Source organism: Crocodylus porosus, unplaced genomic scaffold, assembly GCF_001723895.1.
Source record: "Crocodylus porosus isolate Cpor-Errol unplaced genomic scaffold, CroPor_comp1, whole genome shotgun sequence".
NCBI lineage: Eukaryota > Metazoa > Chordata > Crocodylia > Crocodylidae > Crocodylus > Crocodylus porosus.
Genome location: NW_017728914.1, coordinates 30,691,699 through 30,712,426, shown reverse-complemented (window position 1 = coordinate 30,712,426; position 20,728 = coordinate 30,691,699). Strand labels below are relative to the sequence as shown.

Sequence of the window (20,728 nt, the reverse complement as noted above, 5' to 3'; positions counted from 1 at the left end):
CAGAGACAATCCGAGCAGGGTGTGGGGCCCAAGGGAAATTGGCCTGTGTGGGGTCCTGCCCCCGGATGTGAGGAAGCTGGCGGCAGATTCAGTGGCGGAGGGGGGGTGGCGAGTGGCCAGATGCACCATCTTCAGCAGCAGATTCGTCAATGGAGGCTGGGGGCATGCTGAGGAGCTGAACATGAAGCTGGTGGCAGTGCAGCATTGCTGCGCTGCTCTGCCTGGCTCTATGCGGCCCCCTCAAAGCACGGGACCCAGGGTGGTCGCCCCGGTTGGGCCCCCCGCTAGAGACAGACCTCATTACAGGGCAGATCTTTGAAAGAAAAAAATATTTAACTACCATTGATACTACTTAACTTTAACCTATGGAAACAGTACTCCTGATTATGAAAAAAGTGGAAGGAATAATTTAGGTCATTAATTCCTGAAAAGTGATTTGAAATCAGTCAGTTATTGTGGCTATCAAACTAATATTGTGTTTTAAATATCAGTTATGTGTTCACAATAACAGAATATAAAGAGTATTAATATCTAAGGCAGTGGTTTTCACCTTTTTTCATTTGCAGACCCCTAAACATTTTTGCATGGAGGTGCAGACCCCTTTGAATTGTAAGTATGGGCATTCACATTCTTCTGATTGATCATCATCTTCTTTCACAGAACCCTTAGACATAGTCTGCAGACCTGCAGGGGGTCTATGGACCACAGGTTGCAAAACGGGAATGTAAGCAATAGCAATCTAGGGTTGGCTAAAGAATGAGAACTCTACTTCACAAAAAATGGTGAGCAGTCATCAGTATTGATGCTTATTCTACATTAGGACAAAGCTAGGACACTTTGATTTTTTTTTGGCCTTTAACTACAGCGCAAAAAACAATGTGACCCATCTTAGAACAACCAATTGTCCATCTGCCTGCAATGTGGCAGATCCATGTTGAAGATCTCTGCCCTAACAGCATAAAGCAGGGGCTTGAACCTAAGGGCACATTTACACTGCATATGCACTTTATTGGGCAACAACACCCTCAAACACACCACACTGCTGTGTGGCATGGTAAGTCTGTGGTGTAGACTTGCCTGGAGTGTTACTCTTCCAGGTCAGTGTCCTAACCACCAGACAGGGTTGGGGATCTCTCACTTCCTCTCACCAGTAGTTCCGTTGTGGACCCGAGAATCCACTTATGATTAATGTTCAGTCAGAATGATATGTTATAAAAGGTTTTGGCATTGAGGAAATGGCATTCAAAAGAAAAGGAAAAAAAAAAGGTTTAGTAAAAAAAATTACCAAGCAGGTAGCACAGAAAAGCTATAATCACTGAGTTATCTGTAAACTTAACTGTTATAATAAAAAACGTTGTACTTCTGCGCTGATTCACTTGAGACTCTTCTATTAAAAAATCCCAAACATAGAGACTAAGCCTCCTGTGTTTAATTAACTAAGACAATAACACTTAGCAAACTTAGTAAAGCACAGTGTTGGCAACTCCTTGATGGTCAAATGGTGGACTAAGTGAATGGGTTTCTGTATTTCATGAGTTTGATACCATCATATGGAACATGCAATGAATAAGGAACAAGAATAGTGCTTGCAAAAATGCCTTCTATATTCTTTCAGCAGCTCTCGCTTGTAGAAAATTACATTTGAGGACACACCAGAGATTACTAAAATGTTACAAACGGTTGATCCTCCTGTATGGCTGTGAAAGCTGGACACTTAAAAAGATTCACACCCATTAGGGTATTTGAATTTTCATTCTATAGAAGAAGGTTAAAAATCAGAGGGATAATCAAAATCACAAATCAAGAGACATTGACAAGGGTGAATTTAGAAGGAATATGGCTACTTTTAATACTAAAATAAAGAACTAAACCAAATAGAACCAGGAAGAAAGAGAATGCCAGCTCCATCAGAAACACTTTAAAATGCACGATGCAAAAGCGGATGGGGAATGGACATTTTAAAGCTCTGCTGTGAAGTGAAAGATGGAAGAAAGTGATCAGCCACTTCCAAGTTTCAGACATGAGCTGAAACAGCAGCACTTATTATTTTGTACTCCTCTGAGATAACCAACGATCAGAATCTTTATTTTATGGCCTCATTGAGGAAGAGGTATTGTGGGTTATACACCCAATCATTGGCAGAGTTAGCAAAAGAAGATGAGTCAAATTTCTCTCTTTTTATGCCACTAGACAACACTCCCTCCTGATATAGCGTAGCAATGCAGGTTAAGCACAAAAATGTACAAACTTTACTGATATTTGTGTGTTTGATATTATACAAATTTGTGGTTCTTTGCATCTTAAATTTGAATGTGCAAGCAGAATATATAACAGTGCAACTATAACATCCACAGCACAGTGCCCACACATTTAGAAAATGTATCAGCATGACCACCTCGTCCCAAAGTATTTTGATTACATCTATTTGAAGGCAAGAACATAGTAGACAGCAGTGGACTTGCCTTCACAATCTCTCTGGCTTGGTTCTAGTCTAATAGTGGTCTATGGAATACAATTAGAGAATTTGTTTTAAAGTTCTGGTCCCTCATAGAATATGTTCTCAGATGTACATAAAGCAATTAATTTTCCAAGAATTTGAAAGAAAGAATAACAACCTCAACTCCCAGAAGTGTCATACTACAATCATTACACAAGTGTTCATTTGCACTGTATTAATAAGACTGGTATAATGTGAAATGAGCCCTAGGATTATTTATACATTCCTTTATCATAGTTGTGATTATCCAATACTAAAGCCCCTGCCACGTTACCCCTGAGATATAATTAAACAGTTAATCAAGTTGTGACCCAGCCACACATTAAAGGAATTAATGGCATCATAAAAAAAGGAACCAGCCACAAACACTATTTCACAAAAAATGTGTAATAACTTTGTGGCTGGTTCCTATCATGACATTAATTGAACATATGGCCAGGTGCACCCCTGCGGCTGGGATCCCACAGCTGATGGGGCTCTGGCTGCCAGCTTCAGGGACACATCGTGTGCCCCTGTGGCTGGAAACCAAGATCAGCTGACAGGGCTTCCAGCCAGAGGAGCACGTGGTGCCAGCAATAAGGCATGATGGGATCTGAGGCTCTATCCCATGATCATGCCTCCTGCCATGAACGTGTGGCATGGCAGGAAATACGATCATGTGGATTGCACATCCCATCATAACTTTACCTGCACATCTAGCCAGGGCCTACGGACTTAACCGCTGGTCTCAAATTAAAGTCCAGGGAGAACTTCAACATACACAGCACAGTTGATTCTGCTCTTGTGCTCCTTGGTGATAGAGAACACATGTAAGAGCCTCCCTTCAAGCAATACATCCTACCATGTACCACACATCCCTCCAGGGTCAGTACCTAGGTGTCAGGAGGCCCGCCAATTCCTCAGCGACAGAAGACGATTTTTTACACACGTTGTACAACAGAACAGCATTACTTATCAGCTTCGGGTAGGTACGTTTCATGAGTGATGGTTGGAACCAGGACTGGGATATCAATGCTCCCCAGATGCATCTTTCCTCCCAACCTTGGGTGTAACAGTACAATGGAAACTCGATCACTGAGTTGAATGACATTTTCAAAATACTTGCTGACAACAGGAAGATAGTTATCAAATGAAAGGCAAGATTCACTGATAGGCCATAGTCACAGAAAGAAGAAGAAAAGACAAGTGTAGAGAGATTGAACTTTATTTACTAAAGCAACATTAAAATACCTTGGTGCATTTACTTTGATCAAAAGTAAACTGAAGTGTAAGAAAATGTGAAAGAAATGAGGTGTTGTACATAAGACACCTTCTTAGCAGAGCCTTAAACCTCTCACTGTAAGTGAACTTTATTATGCAGAATGAATTCTGAAAAATTTGCCTACTTATGCTTCCATTTTAATTTGAGATAGTACAATTACACTTCTTTTATGACAATGACGGTAACATAAAAATGTTAGAGTTTTTAATGGCCTTATTACACATCACTGCAACTCCATTTTTCTAAATTAAAAAAACCCCCTCCCAAATGATAGAGAACTTCGAAGTTGTCAGATAATTATTCAGATTAGCTTTTATTATTATGGTTTTATACAAATCTGTTTTATTAGATGGAATAATAATGGAAAGAAAAATAACTGTGATCCAATTAGTATTTTACTGACCTAGGTATTTAGGTTTATTGGAGATGAATATTTAATTAATTCACAAATACACATGTATTAGCATCTATGGATTTTTTTATCTATTGATTGTGAAAAGTTGTTTTAACTTTGACCCCAGCCTTCAGCCTAAGTGGAGGATAGGACTCCAATTAGCTCCTATCCGGATAAAAAAATAAATAAATCTCTAGGCATATCAACTTTTCTTGCATGTCATTTATTATGATTGTCACCATGAAACAGATGCAAAAAAGTAGTTAAGAGACAAAGGACCAAATTCGGCCAGTCCTTCTATGTGTCCACAGAGTTGTATGGCTTTAACAGCAAAGGGTATTCTTAGGAAAAAAGAGTTGACTATTTTGCCTGAGATCCTACATGCTGGATTGCAGCAAAAAGAATGAAGGATCCTGCATTCTTTTGGCATCAGTGGAAACAACATCAAGTCCCATGACATTCTCAAAACCCTAATAACTTTGATGGGAACAAGGTGGGAACCATATGTAGCATGGACTGACCTTTAAAAATCTGTGAATGCTAGTTTCATGGTCACTGAAGTCAGAGATACTAAAAGAAAAATCAGTAACATTATTGACAAAACTAACAAGAGACCTCTTAACGCCTCCCAAAGTGCTAATGAAATTCTAGACAGAGCAACCTATTGATCACCATCTTCAGTCAAGTGCATTAGCCACAGTACCATCACTGAGAGGGATGCCAACTCATCACCTTTAATGTGGCATTTTATTATAAAGTTGGTTGCATGCAAACCCAGTAGAGAAGGTAGTATTTTTCTTGTAATACAAGACAACCACATACAGTTTGCCTGTGTGGCTGCTGTGGAACAGGAAGTACAATAGCTGCTCAGAATATATTTGATGTCAGGCAGTTTGTTTCATGTGTAATACTTGCGATAATCGTTCTCTGTTGATTTAGTCCACGTCTTAAAACAGTGCTGATTAATTGATGATTTACACACACAATTCATGCACAATTTTCCTATAAAAACAAGTACAATCACAGTCCAAAAAGAAACAGCGATACAAGTCTTCAATAGAGATCACCCTGTGAAGCAAACTAATAGAAAAGATTCCATATAATACTAACATATTTATGTGCAGAGACAGGCAGGTACGACACTGAACAATCTCTTGCAAATAGATTTATTTAGGCTGTTTCGAAAGAACATCTTAATCAAGGCTAACAGAAAATTGCAGGTTCAAAAATAATTGAAGGTTCTGTGATTTTCAGCCTGCCTTGCAATTTTTCCATTACCTATCTATCTATTTTTTTTTTTTTTTTGGAATGCTTATTAATTCTAGGCTACCTCTGCTTTCCAGTGCTGTGGACAGCTGGAGTCTGAATTTAGCTGGAAAAAAGACAGGTACAATTCACTGAAGAGGAGGCGGCAGTATGAACACAGATACATACATTCGTATACACGAGGTTCTACTGGGCACAAATTCGACCTCGACAGAGCTGCTGGAGTGTGACGCTCCCAGGTTATATATCGCTACGGGCTGGAATCTGTTCTGAACTGGTTGTTTCCTCCTCCGAAGAGTTGACATGTTCAGAGGTTTAATTTGCTGTTGCTGCTTAGCTCAGGGGTATTTTGGAGAATGGGGATGCACCTGAAATCAGTAGCGTCACTCCAGTCTACCTAAGTATACCTGAGAGCAGAGGGTAAACCATAGTTATCTGCAACATGTAAAGAGCCTTACCATCTAGCTTGTTAAAGACAGCTACAGAAAAGTTGGAGTTTTATTGTAGGGCTGGAGTGTCTCTGTACAGTTGGAGTGTTGCCTAGAGACAGCTGACAGTTTTTGAAATAACGTGGACTCCTTATGGATGATTCTGGAAATACTCAACCTCTAAGTATGAGCAAGGGTTTCTCCTCTTATTGTGTCCTTCTGTTGGGTTGTTATCCGGAATAATAATGGTGATTCGGTAGTCCTAACATTTTGAATTCAGAGCATATGTATCTGCAGTACAAAAGTGCATCCCATTATTTCCACAGTTCCTATCTTTTGGGTAATGATGCTTTAAGAATGCCATACGGTAAACACATTGCACACTGTTCCACATTCTTTCCAAAAACTTTAAACCTATCAAAACTTTATTTTGAATTTGTGCATATTTCCAGAAAAATTAATAACATCTGTTTGCCTACTTAGGAATTTAGCATAGCTATTAAAGATAGAAGTGGCTCCCAGCAGAAATTAAAAATAAGGCTTCCTGGGATTGAGTCTATTTTTTTATTATTTAACAGCTTTCACTCATAATATTGGATAAACTCTTAATGAGTTAATTTATTGGCATATTTAATGAGATGTCCATTGTTAGTTATGTTTAATTGTTATGCCAAAACCTTTTAAATAAGAGCATTATGCTAAAAAAAAAACCAAAACGATTCCTCCCCACTGCACACACAAGAATACTGTAAAAACACGTTAAGTCAGATCTGTCAGCTACTTAAGAACTCTCAAATGACCTTGTCAAAAAAAAAATCTTTGATTTATTTTTTAAAAATCCTAACCAAACCTGCCCCTTATACTACCTTTCTTCCTACCTTCTGCATCTTTGACAGACTCCAGTTCAATAATAATGACTACCAATCATTTCTGGGCTATAGGCTCCCCTGCTCTCTGCAGTTCTAATGGGTTGTTAGTACAGCTCAGCTGGCAGCGCTCTCACCTTTGTATTGGATTCTCATAGGTTCAAGGCAAATACAAGAAACCGGGCAGGTTGAGGAGCTAAAAATAAATGAAGTAGAAGAATTCCACTAGATGCTGCCAAACTGTTATAGTTGCCTTCCTTGAGATAGCATGTTAAGCAAAGGTACCTTGTCTCAGTCTCCAGGGACTGCCGTCGCCAAAGTTAGTAGCAATGTGTTTACTTGTAATATAATTTACTTGTCCAATGTGAGAGGAAAAAAATCTGCTTTTTTTCCTCTGAACTACAACCATTAGAAAACACAGATAGAAAAAAACGACCTAAAAAATGTAATTACATATGCTCATCAAATTTAAATAAGGAAGACTGGTTCAGAAAAGAGCCAGGTGCCCTGCTCAGTCTCCCGTCAACCAAAAATGCTTGAAATACTGACCAGTCAATGGAGTAATGCTGATTTATGTCACTCTAGCTAACTAATAAGGCTGGATCCTCCACATGCCTTCATTAGGCTAAGTCCTGAGTGATAGTGCAGTCTTGCTACTAGGCCCAAGTTCCTGACCTAATAGTCACATGATTCCAAAGTCAGCCTTATCGTTGCTTCAAGATAAAAAACTCTGTAATGGGAATTTGATTAAGAAATCGATGATATGCATGTTAGAATGGAGTGTAGGCCAGTCTCAAAATATGTTTCCAATTGATTCATTTCTTATTGAAACAAATGGCACAACTCCCACAAACATCATTGGAAGGAGACAGGGGTTCCTTTATCAAGCAATCTGATTATGCTATTTGGACCCAAGAATTGGAGAATTCCCCAACCCCCCAACGCATGAATAATGGAAGCTTTTCTAAAGGCAGAGTTAAAGTAGACTGGGTCCTGCCCCTGGGATTATAAGAAGCAATTAACACTGGAAGGTGAAAATGAACTGCATGGAGCTTAATTTCAGGAGGGAAAAGATTAAAAAGAAATAATTTTTTAAAATAAATTATTTTACTGTTGGTAGTGTCCCTAAGAGCTCTAGAATAAGTTCTTCCTACTGTTCCATTTTCTTTATTTGGAAACTGCTAGATAACAAGGCTATTATGGATTATGTGGAAATGAAATGGGAGCAAGCATTCCTTTCCTTTTGTCTCAACATTTGCTCTTTAAATATATAACTGAGGTTTAATTTTCACAAAATCCAAATTTTACACTTCAAGGCTGTACAAACTTTATGTTTTTGTTTTCAGGAAAGGTCATCTGTTTCTCAGTGGCCCACTGACTATGAGGTTGCATGCAACAGCACTGAGGCTCATGTTGCATTTTTTATTGTTAAATTGAACTATGCTCCTAGCAGGTAAATTAATTTCTTATCTGGGTAAAAAGACAGTAACTTTGGACTAAAGGTACATGGACCTGAACTAAGCAACTCTAGTTTTTCTTTTTATTTCTAGAATCCCTATTTTTTGCAGAAGAAATTTTTAGAATATGAAATAATAACTCATTATAAGAGCTCTTTCAGGGTGAATTTTGCTGATGTACAGAAAGGCAACAAAAGGTCATGTAAATCCTGATCTGATTAGAATACTTATGATGGCTTTAACTGGTGCACGGTTATTTGTGGGAAGGGTGAATAACCACCCCCCACTACCCCTTGAGGAGCTTTGTTCAGTCACTCCTTCTAAAGATAGACCTTTCCATGGTCTAGAAACAAAGACTGCACAATAAAAGTAAAAACCAAGCCCTTTCTTTCTAAAGGGACAGCTTATGTTGATAGGTATCCTCATGTAATTTTAGATTTTCTAACACAATTTGTACTTTTTGCCCAGAGTCAGAAAAATCAACAACACCGTGAATAATCTTAGAGCAAGACTGTTCAAGATCTGAGTGGTGATTTTATTTTATTTTTCTCTTGAGAAGATCAAAAGGGTCACAAAAGGGGAAATTTTCAAGAGCACCTGACAGATTTAAGAACACGAGTCCCATTTGAAGTCAATGAGTTTTGTGCCTCCAAATCCCTTAGGTGCTTTTGAAAATCTCCCCCAAAGACTCTTATAAAGCTTGAGTTACAGACACACAGTTTGACAAAAGCATCATCTTTCCCTGTTTTCCCACATGGAAATTCCATTCCCCTTCTGTTCTGTTTTCTCTTTCTCTCTCATACACACTTACTGCACATATACAAGTGCACACAGATATAGGGAAGAGATGAGATGCTCAAATTACCATAAAAGACTTTAAAGATTGTCAGAGACCCTTGAGCTCCTAAAACATAGGAGCTGTTCTGAGGATCCCAACTCCAGCTGTCCAGACTATCTGCAACATTCCTTTTTTTTTCTTCTGTACATAAAACAAATGCCAATGCTCAAGTCTGAAATACAACCAATGTTTCATTTCCCTCACCTCTTGCTCTAGGCCAGGGGTAGGCAACCCAGGCACACATGCCAGAGAGTGGCATGTGAAGGCACTCTGCTTGGCATGTGCACCTTGGGGTGGATAGAAAGGGAGGAGCAAGGGGTGCTTTACCACAACAAGGATCGGGCCCCTCATGGCTCCCCCGCTGTCCACCCCGAGCACACAAACATTTCACAAGTCAAGGTTGTGAGTGAGTGATGCCTATAAAATGATATTTAGAGGTTTGTTTTTAGGAATTAGCTTGTGGGTAGAGAAAATATTGCATTTGAACAATGGTCCAGGGGAATGGCAATGGTTAGTTGTTTTCTAAAAGTCTGTTCGTGATAAAGTTCTTAGACTGTGTCTGAAGCTAGCAGACAAGCATCCCGAGAAACTGAAGATATGCAACACACTGTTCCCTAAAAACCTATAATAAAGATAAGGGACTCTGCAGTGTTGGCATTAGCTCACAGTGACCAACTGCAAAGCCCCTGGAATTTCTAGTTTTGGTAAAATGATCCAATTAGGAGGCTGGGCATGCCCAAATTAAGACACTGGTAAATGACCAAATTAAGATATATGCATGTAATGGGTTTGTGGAAACATATGCTTTTGACCACAGGGTCAATCAGTGGTACCTGGAAATGAAGAGTCATCAGAGGAGAAAGAATGCAAAAGGAGAGATTTCAGAGCAGCAGGGGGGCTCCCAGGGGGGAACCCAAGGCCACCATGGACAGCAGGTGCACTACTATGCTATCTCACCCACCCCACTGGGTGGGGGGGGAGGGCCCTTGGCCCTCAACCTTCAAGGCTGCTGACACCTGTCATTCAAGCAAGAACCACAGGGTAGAATTCATGTACTAGCCAGGTGTACCATTCTCCTAGTGAAGCCTTAGGAACTGGTAGCTAAGTAGAATCAGGGTGGTTATTCTGTTCACTTTGTCTGTACTACTCCTATCTGTTATCACCATGTACCAATAAAATGCGCCTATTATCAAATGGAAGACGTTGTGGTGGTCTGAGGGCTTGGGTCCACTCAGAACAAGTTATCTGGGTCATAAATCCAGTGACAAGTGTGTGTGTTTTTAGCAGTGTCCCCCAAAACTTTGCCCACTCCTGCTCTAGGCTTTTACTTGGTACTCCCTGTCATGTCATATCCCTTCTGCTTCCTCCATCATTACTGATTCTTTCTTCTCATTCATTCTGTTACTCACACCTATTACTTCTTTTCTACAACCTATTCCATACACTCCCATATTCATTTGTGCTAAAAGTGGAAGACAGATGGGCAGAGGGAGAGCAAGAAACAAGATGAAGGAAAGGCAGTCATCCCAAGTCCATCTATGAGAAGGGGAAGCTTTGGTGGTCCCCTTACTGCAGGCACTGCTCAAAGCTACTTAGATGGGGATCATGGCTTTCTTGTTCTGACACAGACCTACATCAATGGCTGAATTTTGTTCTCACTTATGCTGGTGTGAGTCTGGAGTAACTTCATGGAAATCGGTAGAGTTATCCTGGATAAAACCAGTATAACTGGCACTGGAGCTCTGTACAATGCACATATGCATTTTCTTGCCAGCAGGGTCTTTATTCAGAATACACTTTGCATAGAATTGCATACCATGTGTACATCAATTTTATCTCTTGGGTTAATTGTGCTCGTGCCCCTTTTCTAATCAATTGCGAAAATTTGGTTACACAAATTACAGCAGTGTTCTAAGGCATGCACCAACTTCCCATCCTTCCCTGTGTTTTAACAATTTATGGTGATGGTTTTAAGAGTTATAGAATAAATCTCCACATGATATAAGGCCTCATTACCTTAGGGACTGTCTTTTATCCTGTGCAATTTTGTGGCACTGAGATCACTGAAAGCACTCCAGCCACTATCCAATGGTTTAAATCACAAAACTACAGGAGGCTGGTCATTCTCAGAGGCAGTCATATGATTCACAATTCATTTTTGTTTCAGTTCATTACAATGTCAATCAACTATCAGGTCGTACTTCTGTGTTTATTTGTTTTGTTCTCTGTTCTTACCCGTGGGAGAGGAATATTATGACATGATTTACTGGGAAAGATTCATGACTGGGAATCCAGTGGCTGAAGGGAGAATTCTTGCATTTGTATGTTGGGTATCCAAAAAAAAAAAAATGTTGATCTTAAAATATTTTTCTATAGAGCCAGAGTACTAGATGGATGCATTTTAATAAATAATTTGAAATTGAGAATGATGCAATACTTCACTCATTTCTGACTACTGAAGGCTCATCACAAACATGTTAGATTAGGATAGGGAGTCTACATGCATTTTCCTTTTCTGTTAGAGGCCATCACACACTCATTCAAAGGTAACAACCTACAGGCATACCACGCACATTCTGGCCAGGAGTAAATGGACTGCTGCTAACTGTCAGACTGTTTGTGACGAAGTTATCAGTTCCTATCACTGTACTACTCTATCAATAATTTCAAACATACATGCTTATTGTAAGGAGAATATAATAACTATCTAGTTTGAATTCTCTGGAAAAGAAATGCAGAGTCACTTGAAAAGCCTTGCAAGGAGACATGGCAGTCACAGTAGGATCAGAAAGATTAGCAATTTGAAAGCAAGGCAATTACAAATAAGAAACGGGAAAACAGACGTAATTAAAATTCTAAAAAAATCAAAGACATTAGTATTTCAGGAAATGCAAGATAATAAACAGCCACAAGTAATACCAAGTATAAACAGAGGCATATGGAATATTTATTTAACATCAAGTTACATGTAAATACAGAATTAAAAAAAACAAAACTATACGATGGCTATTTTTTAATTTAATTTTTTTTTTTTTTAACATGCGGAGTTTAACTGCTTGTTCAATAATATGCCAGCCTACTTTCCTCAAACCCCATTACTGAACATGAAAGCACAATTAACATCCAAGGAATTACTTTACCATCTAACTGGTCATTTTAATCAGGGTGAGTGACATTCACCCTCCTCCAAGAGTCAAGCAAAAAGCTAACATATCCCAAATCTGAAGTCTTTTTCCAAAGAGTACTTAAGAGGTGGCGTAAAGCCCCGTGCTGAATTATTTCCATGGAAATGAATTTTATGTTAATTGTTTTGACTGGTATAATTATGTATTTCTGAATATCTGACCACAGGGCCGCATCTAGAAAGAAACTGATGACAAATTCTATGAGACACAAGGATAGTAGGTATCACAAAGGTACTGTTTCAATTGAAATACTATGCTTCTGGCAGCTCTAGAATTTGAGACTTGACATGAATGAACCAATACTAGTCAGAGAAACCTGGGATCATATAGCCAATAAAGTGCTCTAAGCTGTGAAATAGGTTAATGATCTATCTGACATTTGCTGGATATAATCCACTAGTTTCAACTGTCCTAACAGGCATTTTGTGCACTACAATTAAAAAAAGATTTGTTGCACTGCACACCAGGAAAGTATCCAAAAGACAGAGATGCTGCTGGTCCAGTCTTTTTGCAATGCACATGAGTATATGCAAAATGGGCAAAAATTGTGCCCTGTGAAGCAAAACACAGGATGAAGCTATTCTAAAAATATGTATTTTTGTCAAGAATCAATGAATAGCACCCTCCCCTCCCCCCAGGACTTCATCCCTTTGAGAGCACACCATGGTATAGCTGCGCATCCCAGAGCACAACTACTCTACATTTCTGAATATGGATTACCATGGTAAAATGGCGCATTCAGATTTAAGACCTTATAATGGCCTATCATCTTTTGCATTGCTTTCATGACTGCCTTTCCAGTAAAATGCACTGCCATGGTTTTCTTTATTTCCACCATTCCTTATTGAACTGACATCAACTGTCAAGCATGACACAGGTAACAATATCAGGGCTTTCACTGCGTCCACTGACATTTGGCTGTGATCTCCGGGACAAATTAATTCTGCTACCCAGTCCAAAAAGTGTATTATGTTCTCTAAATGTCAATATATCATCTGTAAGACCTCTCTGTTCACCACTGCTCTCCACATAGCCACTTAGCAGGACCTACAGGTTTCTTGTCTTGCCATACCTGTTGTTTCCAGTCTGTTATCCTGGCTAGGTCATAGACAGCGTTCTGTTTCGTGACCCTGCTCTTGGTTGCAGGGATACTCTGGTACACTAGACTCCTTAGACTGCTGACTACCTTTGCTTAAGGCTGCAAAGTTTGTGCAGGCAGTTTCATTTGTGCAATACACTTTGTGACTGCTCTATCAGTGTCCTACTGCCAAAACTGACATTACTGTGCATTAGCCAGCTCTTTGCAATCTTCCTGATTGTCTCAACACGTCAGGGAGTAGTTTTATGCAGGTCGAATCCTTTCACTTGAGAACGTTTTCTCTGTATATTCTTTGCCTCTACAAACTTCGGGGCACTCAAGAGTATGCTCAGGTTCCACATGTCATATTTTAAACAACCTGTGTAATGCCAATTTGATTCAGTTGCTAACATGCACCTTTGAATTATGGGTCTTGGTTTCAGATCTCAGTGCAAGATATTTGTGCACAAACATTGCTGAAAACTGCAGTGAAGTATATTAACCGAATGATAAATTGCTGGAGGCATCTTCTATCAATTAAGACACTGCTTCCACAAGTAAACATTTTATTACATAACTTATTTGTCACAGTATTATTAGAAGTGAACAACATTTGACAGAACAGCAAAGTATGCCTTCAACTTTTTCCCTCTTAAGCACCATATTTTCCAGATTCAATAAATCATCTAGGTCTACTTGTTTGTGCTTTATGTATCGTGCATTATTTTTCATTTGACTCGTCTACACAGGGAAATGTAACAATGTAGATAGGAATGACATGACCATGCCAGTATATTTCTACATTAAAGTGTACTTCCACAGATACTGGTATAATTCTATAAAATTAGCAAATTTTCCCAGGTAGACAAGTCCTAATAGATGATAGGAGTATCCCCAAATTTGACAATCAATAGGGATAAGGAAAGTACCCAACGTCTTAAGTGTCCTTGTGAATATCAAATATGAAATCAGACATACAGCTGCATTTTGACGTCTCAACCGATCCTTAGTGCATCTCTGAGAAAACTGCCACTGATTTCAAATAACATACACTTGATTGTTAGACAATAAAAACAATAAAATAGTCATTTAACAGGACAACGAAAGTATGCTAAATTACTCATTTTAGTTTGCATGCTAGATCTTTCCCAATTAAAAAGAACCTTTTACGCATGTAGTTTACCACCAACCACAAATAGGACTGAAAGATCATTAAAAAAAATAGCGATCAGCCAACTCCTCTGATTCAAACCACCCCAGAATGTGAACAAATTAGACACAGGAACTACACACCGATTAGTGAGAGAGAGAGCGAGAGAGACAAGACACAGAGAGAATGTGCATATCATGAAATATTTTTTAAAAAGAGCATAGTCAATAAAATTACTACCTTTACCTTGATCAAAGGGCTTGTTTGGATTCCAGTTTCTGAAATAATCATCCTGAATGGGGGAGAAAGTATAACATTTAGAAAATACTTATACAATCTTCCCATTACAATCTTGGAAAAACAGACTAATCCTGCTACTGCCTTCTTGTTTTCTAAGAAAAGCCTCCCACCCCCATATAAGATAAAAAAACCACTAGCAGGATAATGTTCTAACAGTTAATTAACAACTTTAAAAACTTCTGATAAGGGAGGGTTCCAGGGTTGAGCAGTTTAGTCAAATCCTCTCTCAAGGCTGCATTTTCATTAAATAATTTCTATAAACCCCACTTCGTTTCATAGCGTCTCACAATGGGAAGTGACCACGTATGGTAATAATGCAAACATTGTGTTGCTTGGAGAAAGTAATCAATGCCAAACTGGAGTGCCATGGTAACAACATGCAAGTGTAAGCCTTCCTTCCCCCCCCCAAATCCTTTGAGCTCAGGGAAACTCCTCCAGATTTACAGTGGTATAATGCAGCACAATTAGGGTGCCTACAGACATGGACCCCACCCCCACCAGCAGCGCTTTATTTTCAGCTCGGCATGCCCCTGCATCAAGTGCAGCACACACCCAGAAGAGGAATTGTATCAGTTTGACCCAGTTTGCCCAGCACCTGTATAGGTTGCACGCTTCAGGGGGGCTTTTTAGCACTTTTATCTAATAGCTGATTCAGACACCGTGGAGCCGGGTCAATCTGACACCACTCTTCTTTTGGTAATGCGCTGGGCGGCGGGGTTCCACATCTCTCAGCATCCTAAGTTCTAAACTTTAACTATAGCAACCCTTAGTAGCACTGATGTAAGTCTGTATTTCTGCCAGTATTCAGATATGAAATCCCATCTTCTTTTGCAGTTGATAAATCAGCTGTGCAAACATGTGGCTCTGTGTTTTCTCTTTTTTAAAAATCAACTTCTATTCTCCCATAGTTTAGAGCAGAGAACATAGGACCTGACTTAGGAGACAAAGTTGCTAGTGGGTCTGAACCTGTTTCCAAACAAAAGGTTGTAAAAATCTCTTGGCAGAAAGCACAGAAAATCCTGTCGTGCGTTTGACCAATTTGTATTCTGTACACCTAGCAAATGTTTGTATAATGGGTACATCTCTCTCACTCCAGCAGGCCACCAACTTGGGACCCAAAGTATATGGATTCAAGCACAAGCCCCTATAACCGGTTTTTACTATACTCAAGATAGCTTCCTCCATCTTTTTGAGGGGAAGTGATCAAAACCGAACAAGCTATTTGAGGTGAAGATGCACCTGCATTTGTACAAATGACATTACAATTTCTTGGCATGCTATTCCTGGTCCTTCTTAATTCAGCCATTTTTCTATGTGCATTTTTGACAAGTGCTGATCCTAGATGTCTTTATAAAGCTGCTTCAAAAAATGCCTAGATATTTTTGTTCCCCCCGAGAAGGTAATTCAGAATCCATCAGCATGAATAAGCAGTTTAACTTATTTCTTCCATAGAATCTCTCCTTCCCTTTGCCTCCAGGACAGTGAATGCCATCTCCCCTCCTGTTACCCAATCGCCGAGTTTTATTTGCTCATGCTGGTGATCCTCTTTGCTTTATATTAACTTAAATCATTCTGTGCGATGGGGAGCTGATAGTATAGCTCACCCCATGGACCAGATAGCATCCATTAGACTTAGCCTACAGAACTACTGAAGGAGAGGGCAGATCTGGGAGTTCCCAGAGTCATTCTTCTTCAACGTACCCGGATCCTCCCCTGGAATGCCTATGCAGTCAAGGGGAAGCATCGGCTGTTACGGGGAGCGAAGACAGCTTGCAGTCATGGCCTCTTGCCAAGGAATTGTAAGGTTATTGTTTTGAGCATCCTTTGGGGGGCTTCACCTACTCTAAAAGGAGGGTAGTTGGGTTGCTCCACTGAGTCCTGGGAGAGCAAAATCAGCCTGATACTGCCACAGTAAATGGGGAATTTGTTTTCTTGTGACATCCCCCTTGCTCCTGCATTACAAATAAGGAAACTTGCCCAGCGAGACACCTTGGCCAGTTATGATGTTCAAAGCTAACACTAAAGATGATTATTTACCATTCATTTTATGCACATCAGGAAAGCATTTTAATTGTTTACTTCTAGAGGGCAGGATTGGGTACCCATGACTGAGTCTCATCCTTGCTTTTGACTTGCTTAGCTTTGTTAAGTTGAAAGTCTCATTTTGATACAAGGTAGGGGGCACATCTAGACGTGCGTTTTACTGCCAAGTTGACTAATTAGCTCCACAGTAAAGCATCGGTCAACACATCCATCTGTATTAGGGCACAGTAAACTAATTAACTCCACTGTAGGACAGTAATGTCTGGGACAAGTACTATCCTACAGTGGAGTAATTATGTACACTCAAATGGCCATAGAGACTGCAGCCGGGTCTGGCTGAGGCACAAAGGTGCTACACCGTACAGGGCTGCCTGCTGCCTAGCCCCACACTGTAGCACCCTCATGTACTGGGCAGCCCCTCCGCTGCCTGACACTGCCACCTGAAACCCAGGGCTCACCTCCTGGGCTCCCCTCCCAGTGCAGGGCTGCTCCACAGTGGCTCAAATTGCTGCAGTTCCACGTGCATGTGAAGATAGTGCACCTGGGAAGCATGAACTGCGCCAAAGGTTTTTTAGCTGCATTAATAGCATGTGTAGACAAGCCCAGTGTGTAACTGTAACCAGCAAGAACTGCACCCACCTTACTGCTAAATGTATTGATTATTAATCACTTTTGATATGTTTTTTTTACCTTAGTCATTTTTTTGGTAGCAAAATATTCCTTTACCTACTTAAATATTCTAGGTGTTCATTATACTGCTGGAATTTTAGTAACAGAAACTGTTAAATAATTCAAATCCCAAGGAAGATTTCTATGTTGCTGGCATATGGAGGAGGGTTTGAAATCAGGATTAGAGGATAAGCTTGATGTATGAAATATGCAGGCACTTGAGAGGAGAGCTATCTTTAATTCAGTGTCAAAGGATCATTTTAAGACAAACACACCTTGCTCTTAAAAAGGGCCAAATGTACCTACTTTTTGCCCTGCATCTATTTCTGCTATTCCTGTTCTACTTTTCTTTTTAAAAAGAAGAAAAATAACCATATTGCCTTTAGAACATGCACAAACAGTAACCCACAATAACATATGAAAATAAGTATGAAAAATAAGAAAAACATCTACAAAAACGAAGAAAATGTATTTTATATATACAGTTCATAGCTATATATACATGCACACAAGACACATGATTTAATAGACTGCATTAAGCTCTTCCTTATTATACTATACTAAAATATGACTTTTTAAAGTGTATACATTATGAAAAACCTTATTTTTTCTAAGCACAAAGAATTTCAACACTCGTAGCTACATAATCTTGTTATAGTGATATAAGGGATTACAAAGCAGTTGGACGAAAGAAAACAGGGCTGTCAGAGCTGTAACTGGGTGGATGGTACAACCGGGCTGCTATTTTTGCTACCTGCCATTTCCACCCTTCCCTGTATCAGCACCTTGGGCTGATGTCCCAGTCCCTACCCCAAAATTACGCTACTGTAGGTGAAATGTTTTGGTGTCCTAAAGGTGCAATTTACCCAGTTATTCCTGTACAAAAGGTCAGACAGAAAGTCAATTGTGTATTTAAGTCCTACTTAAAACTCTGGTTTCAGTGATGTATTGGTGTTGTGTTAGCTCCCTGCAGAGGGGCAAGCAAACTGCAGTGCCGACACAGCTCTTGTTGTCCTTAAAAAGTGTTTGCATAGAATGCCACCAGGATTGCCACCGCTGTGGCAAGCAGTAGACATTTACCAGGTAAAAGGCAGAACTGAAAGCGTAAGTCTTTACAACTTGAGCTAAAAAGCCAGGGTTTGTAGCTGGGGTTTGTAACAGGGATTTGTGTCTTTAAGATTAGGCACGGAGGACACAAGATACACTGGAAGTGTCTACACATTCATGAATACACTTTTGCTATTGCACATTAAATTGAGTACCTCTAATGTAAGGTATTAAATAAATGTCATTAGGCTGCTCTAATGCACAGTAGCGAAAGTGCACACTTTTTTAGTGATACTTAATGCACAGTAGCCTGTTTTTATTGCGCATTAGCATATTAGCATGGCTTTTGATACAACACTCTAAGGTGCAGTAAAATAGTTTTCTGTGCATTAAAGTGCATGTTAAGATGCACCTACTGACCAGCAGATTACATTAGAAGCTATCTACCCATTTCTGAATTTAGCTTAATCCATCGTTCCATACAACTGCATGAACAGCACAGGTTTAACCTGTCATCAACCCTCTAATGCCCAGTGGCTTAGGGATGTAACTAAAGTAAATATGTGGCCAAATTCTTGAGCCCCAATGGATACATGAGTATCTGGCTGGGTTGTAGACATTCCTAACAGAAAGTGTAAGTACACGACACTTAGTTGGTCTCATGAACTAGGACCCTGGGCTGCATCTTTGCAAACAAAAAAAGTTTTAGGGTGAACCTTAAGTTTGTCTCTGGACTGCCACATGGAAATCTGCCTTGCAGGCAGAAGTGGATGCATCTGTTTCCCCTTTCTGTCAGGCAGGGTTGAATTTTTCCCCAAGTCAGCAGCATAGCTGATGGGAGAAATGAACTCAGCTCGTGGACAATTAGGTAGAATTCCCCCCCTTCTTCGTTCATCAACATCTCCAAAATGTCTTGGGCCTGTTCAGCACCTTTCCATATCACTAACGAAATGATATCAGTTTATTGTATGCACTTTTAAAACTCAATGAAGTAATTCTAAAATAAATCACAACTATTCATATTACAAACAAACCAGTCACTAAATCTATCCTGCAGTCCTTCGGAGAAGATTTCTGGTATTATAAGATTGATTTAGAATTTACTTTAACCTTTATCCAAATAATTCATCAAGAAAACGTTAAGTAATAACTGAAAGTTAAGCTTGTATTACATCTAAATGAACAAACTTCAAATAATAAATATACGCGTTTGATAAACCATTCAGATGCACTAGATAAACCAAATCTATGAGATGCATAATAGAAAAAAAGGGGGGCTTTGCAGGATTGGAAATAAAATATATGTTCTTAATGGATATTAAGAGTTTAGAATGTAATATACATTATATTGCAAATGCTATTATTTTATTTACAGTTTAAAAGTGAAAACCTACCTCAACTTCCTGAGTACGTGAGCATTACAAATGAGAAAAGAAAAAAAAGAATGAAATCAAACAATAAAAAAGAATGTTAATATTTTCCATTTTTTCCTCTCAGCAAATTTTTAAAAGCATAATCACTAGACTCAGGAGACCTTACTCTTCAAAGTACATCTCTATATTTTATTATTTTGATGAGCTACTAAGATCCATTTTCAGTCATAATTTAGTTATTTCATCAGCTGGATTACACAGCCAAATGCCAATTTGTAGTCACTTTTGTGTCCACAGAAAATATGGGATCCTAAAGGGCTGTTCATTTCCTCTTGGCTTTTAAAAATTTCCTTTGGCTGGAAATGTAAAGTCCTCTTCCACCCCACTGCACACCTAATCAAATAGATTTTTTAAACAGCTTTTATTTCCTCAAGTGCCTGAAGAATTTAAAATAGATTTGTTCAACTGAGTTTTGGTAGTGAAAGTAAAACTGAGCAGGTTTCCCCCTCTATTCCTTTAAGTGATTATGTATGATATGAAGTTAAACACAGGCTTCTGTTTGATCTGTTATTTAACTTAAGTTGTACCTGTTTCTTTCCTAGACCTAGAAAGTTTGTCTAACATCTCAAGAGTTGGTTTAATAAAAGATACCACCAAAGCCCCTTGCTTCTTGCATATCACCTGGACCATTAGAGATACAACACCATTGAAACCCTACTACTACATGCCTCCTCCCAGAACTCTGAGACTACAATCCTACGGTAGATGACATAGTTTTTTAAAATAATTTTAAAAATAAAATGGCAATTCTTTGCTGACAGCCTGGACCTATTTCAGCATTTACCACACAAGGAATTTCCATCAAGAGGTATTTTC

General features: G+C 39.3%; 1 protein-coding gene across 2 annotated transcripts in view; it reads right to left on the bottom strand.

The window, feature by feature from the left end:
* Positions 1-20,728, bottom strand: part of SPOCK1 (SPARC/osteonectin, cwcv and kazal like domains proteoglycan 1) — a 495,139-nt gene that overhangs the window by 292,553 nt on the left and 181,858 nt on the right. The window contains exons 2-3 of one of the 2 annotated variants that reach the window (XM_019535134.1): positions 19,874-19,882; positions 14,667-14,712 (exon numbers count right to left, since the gene is read on the bottom strand). In XM_019535134.1, the coding sequence (XP_019390679.1) occupies positions 14,667-14,712; positions 19,874-19,882 (55 nt within the window). The remainder of the gene's footprint in view (positions 1-14,666; positions 14,713-19,873; positions 19,883-20,728) is intronic. The other variant, XM_019535135.1, reaches the window with a different exon arrangement.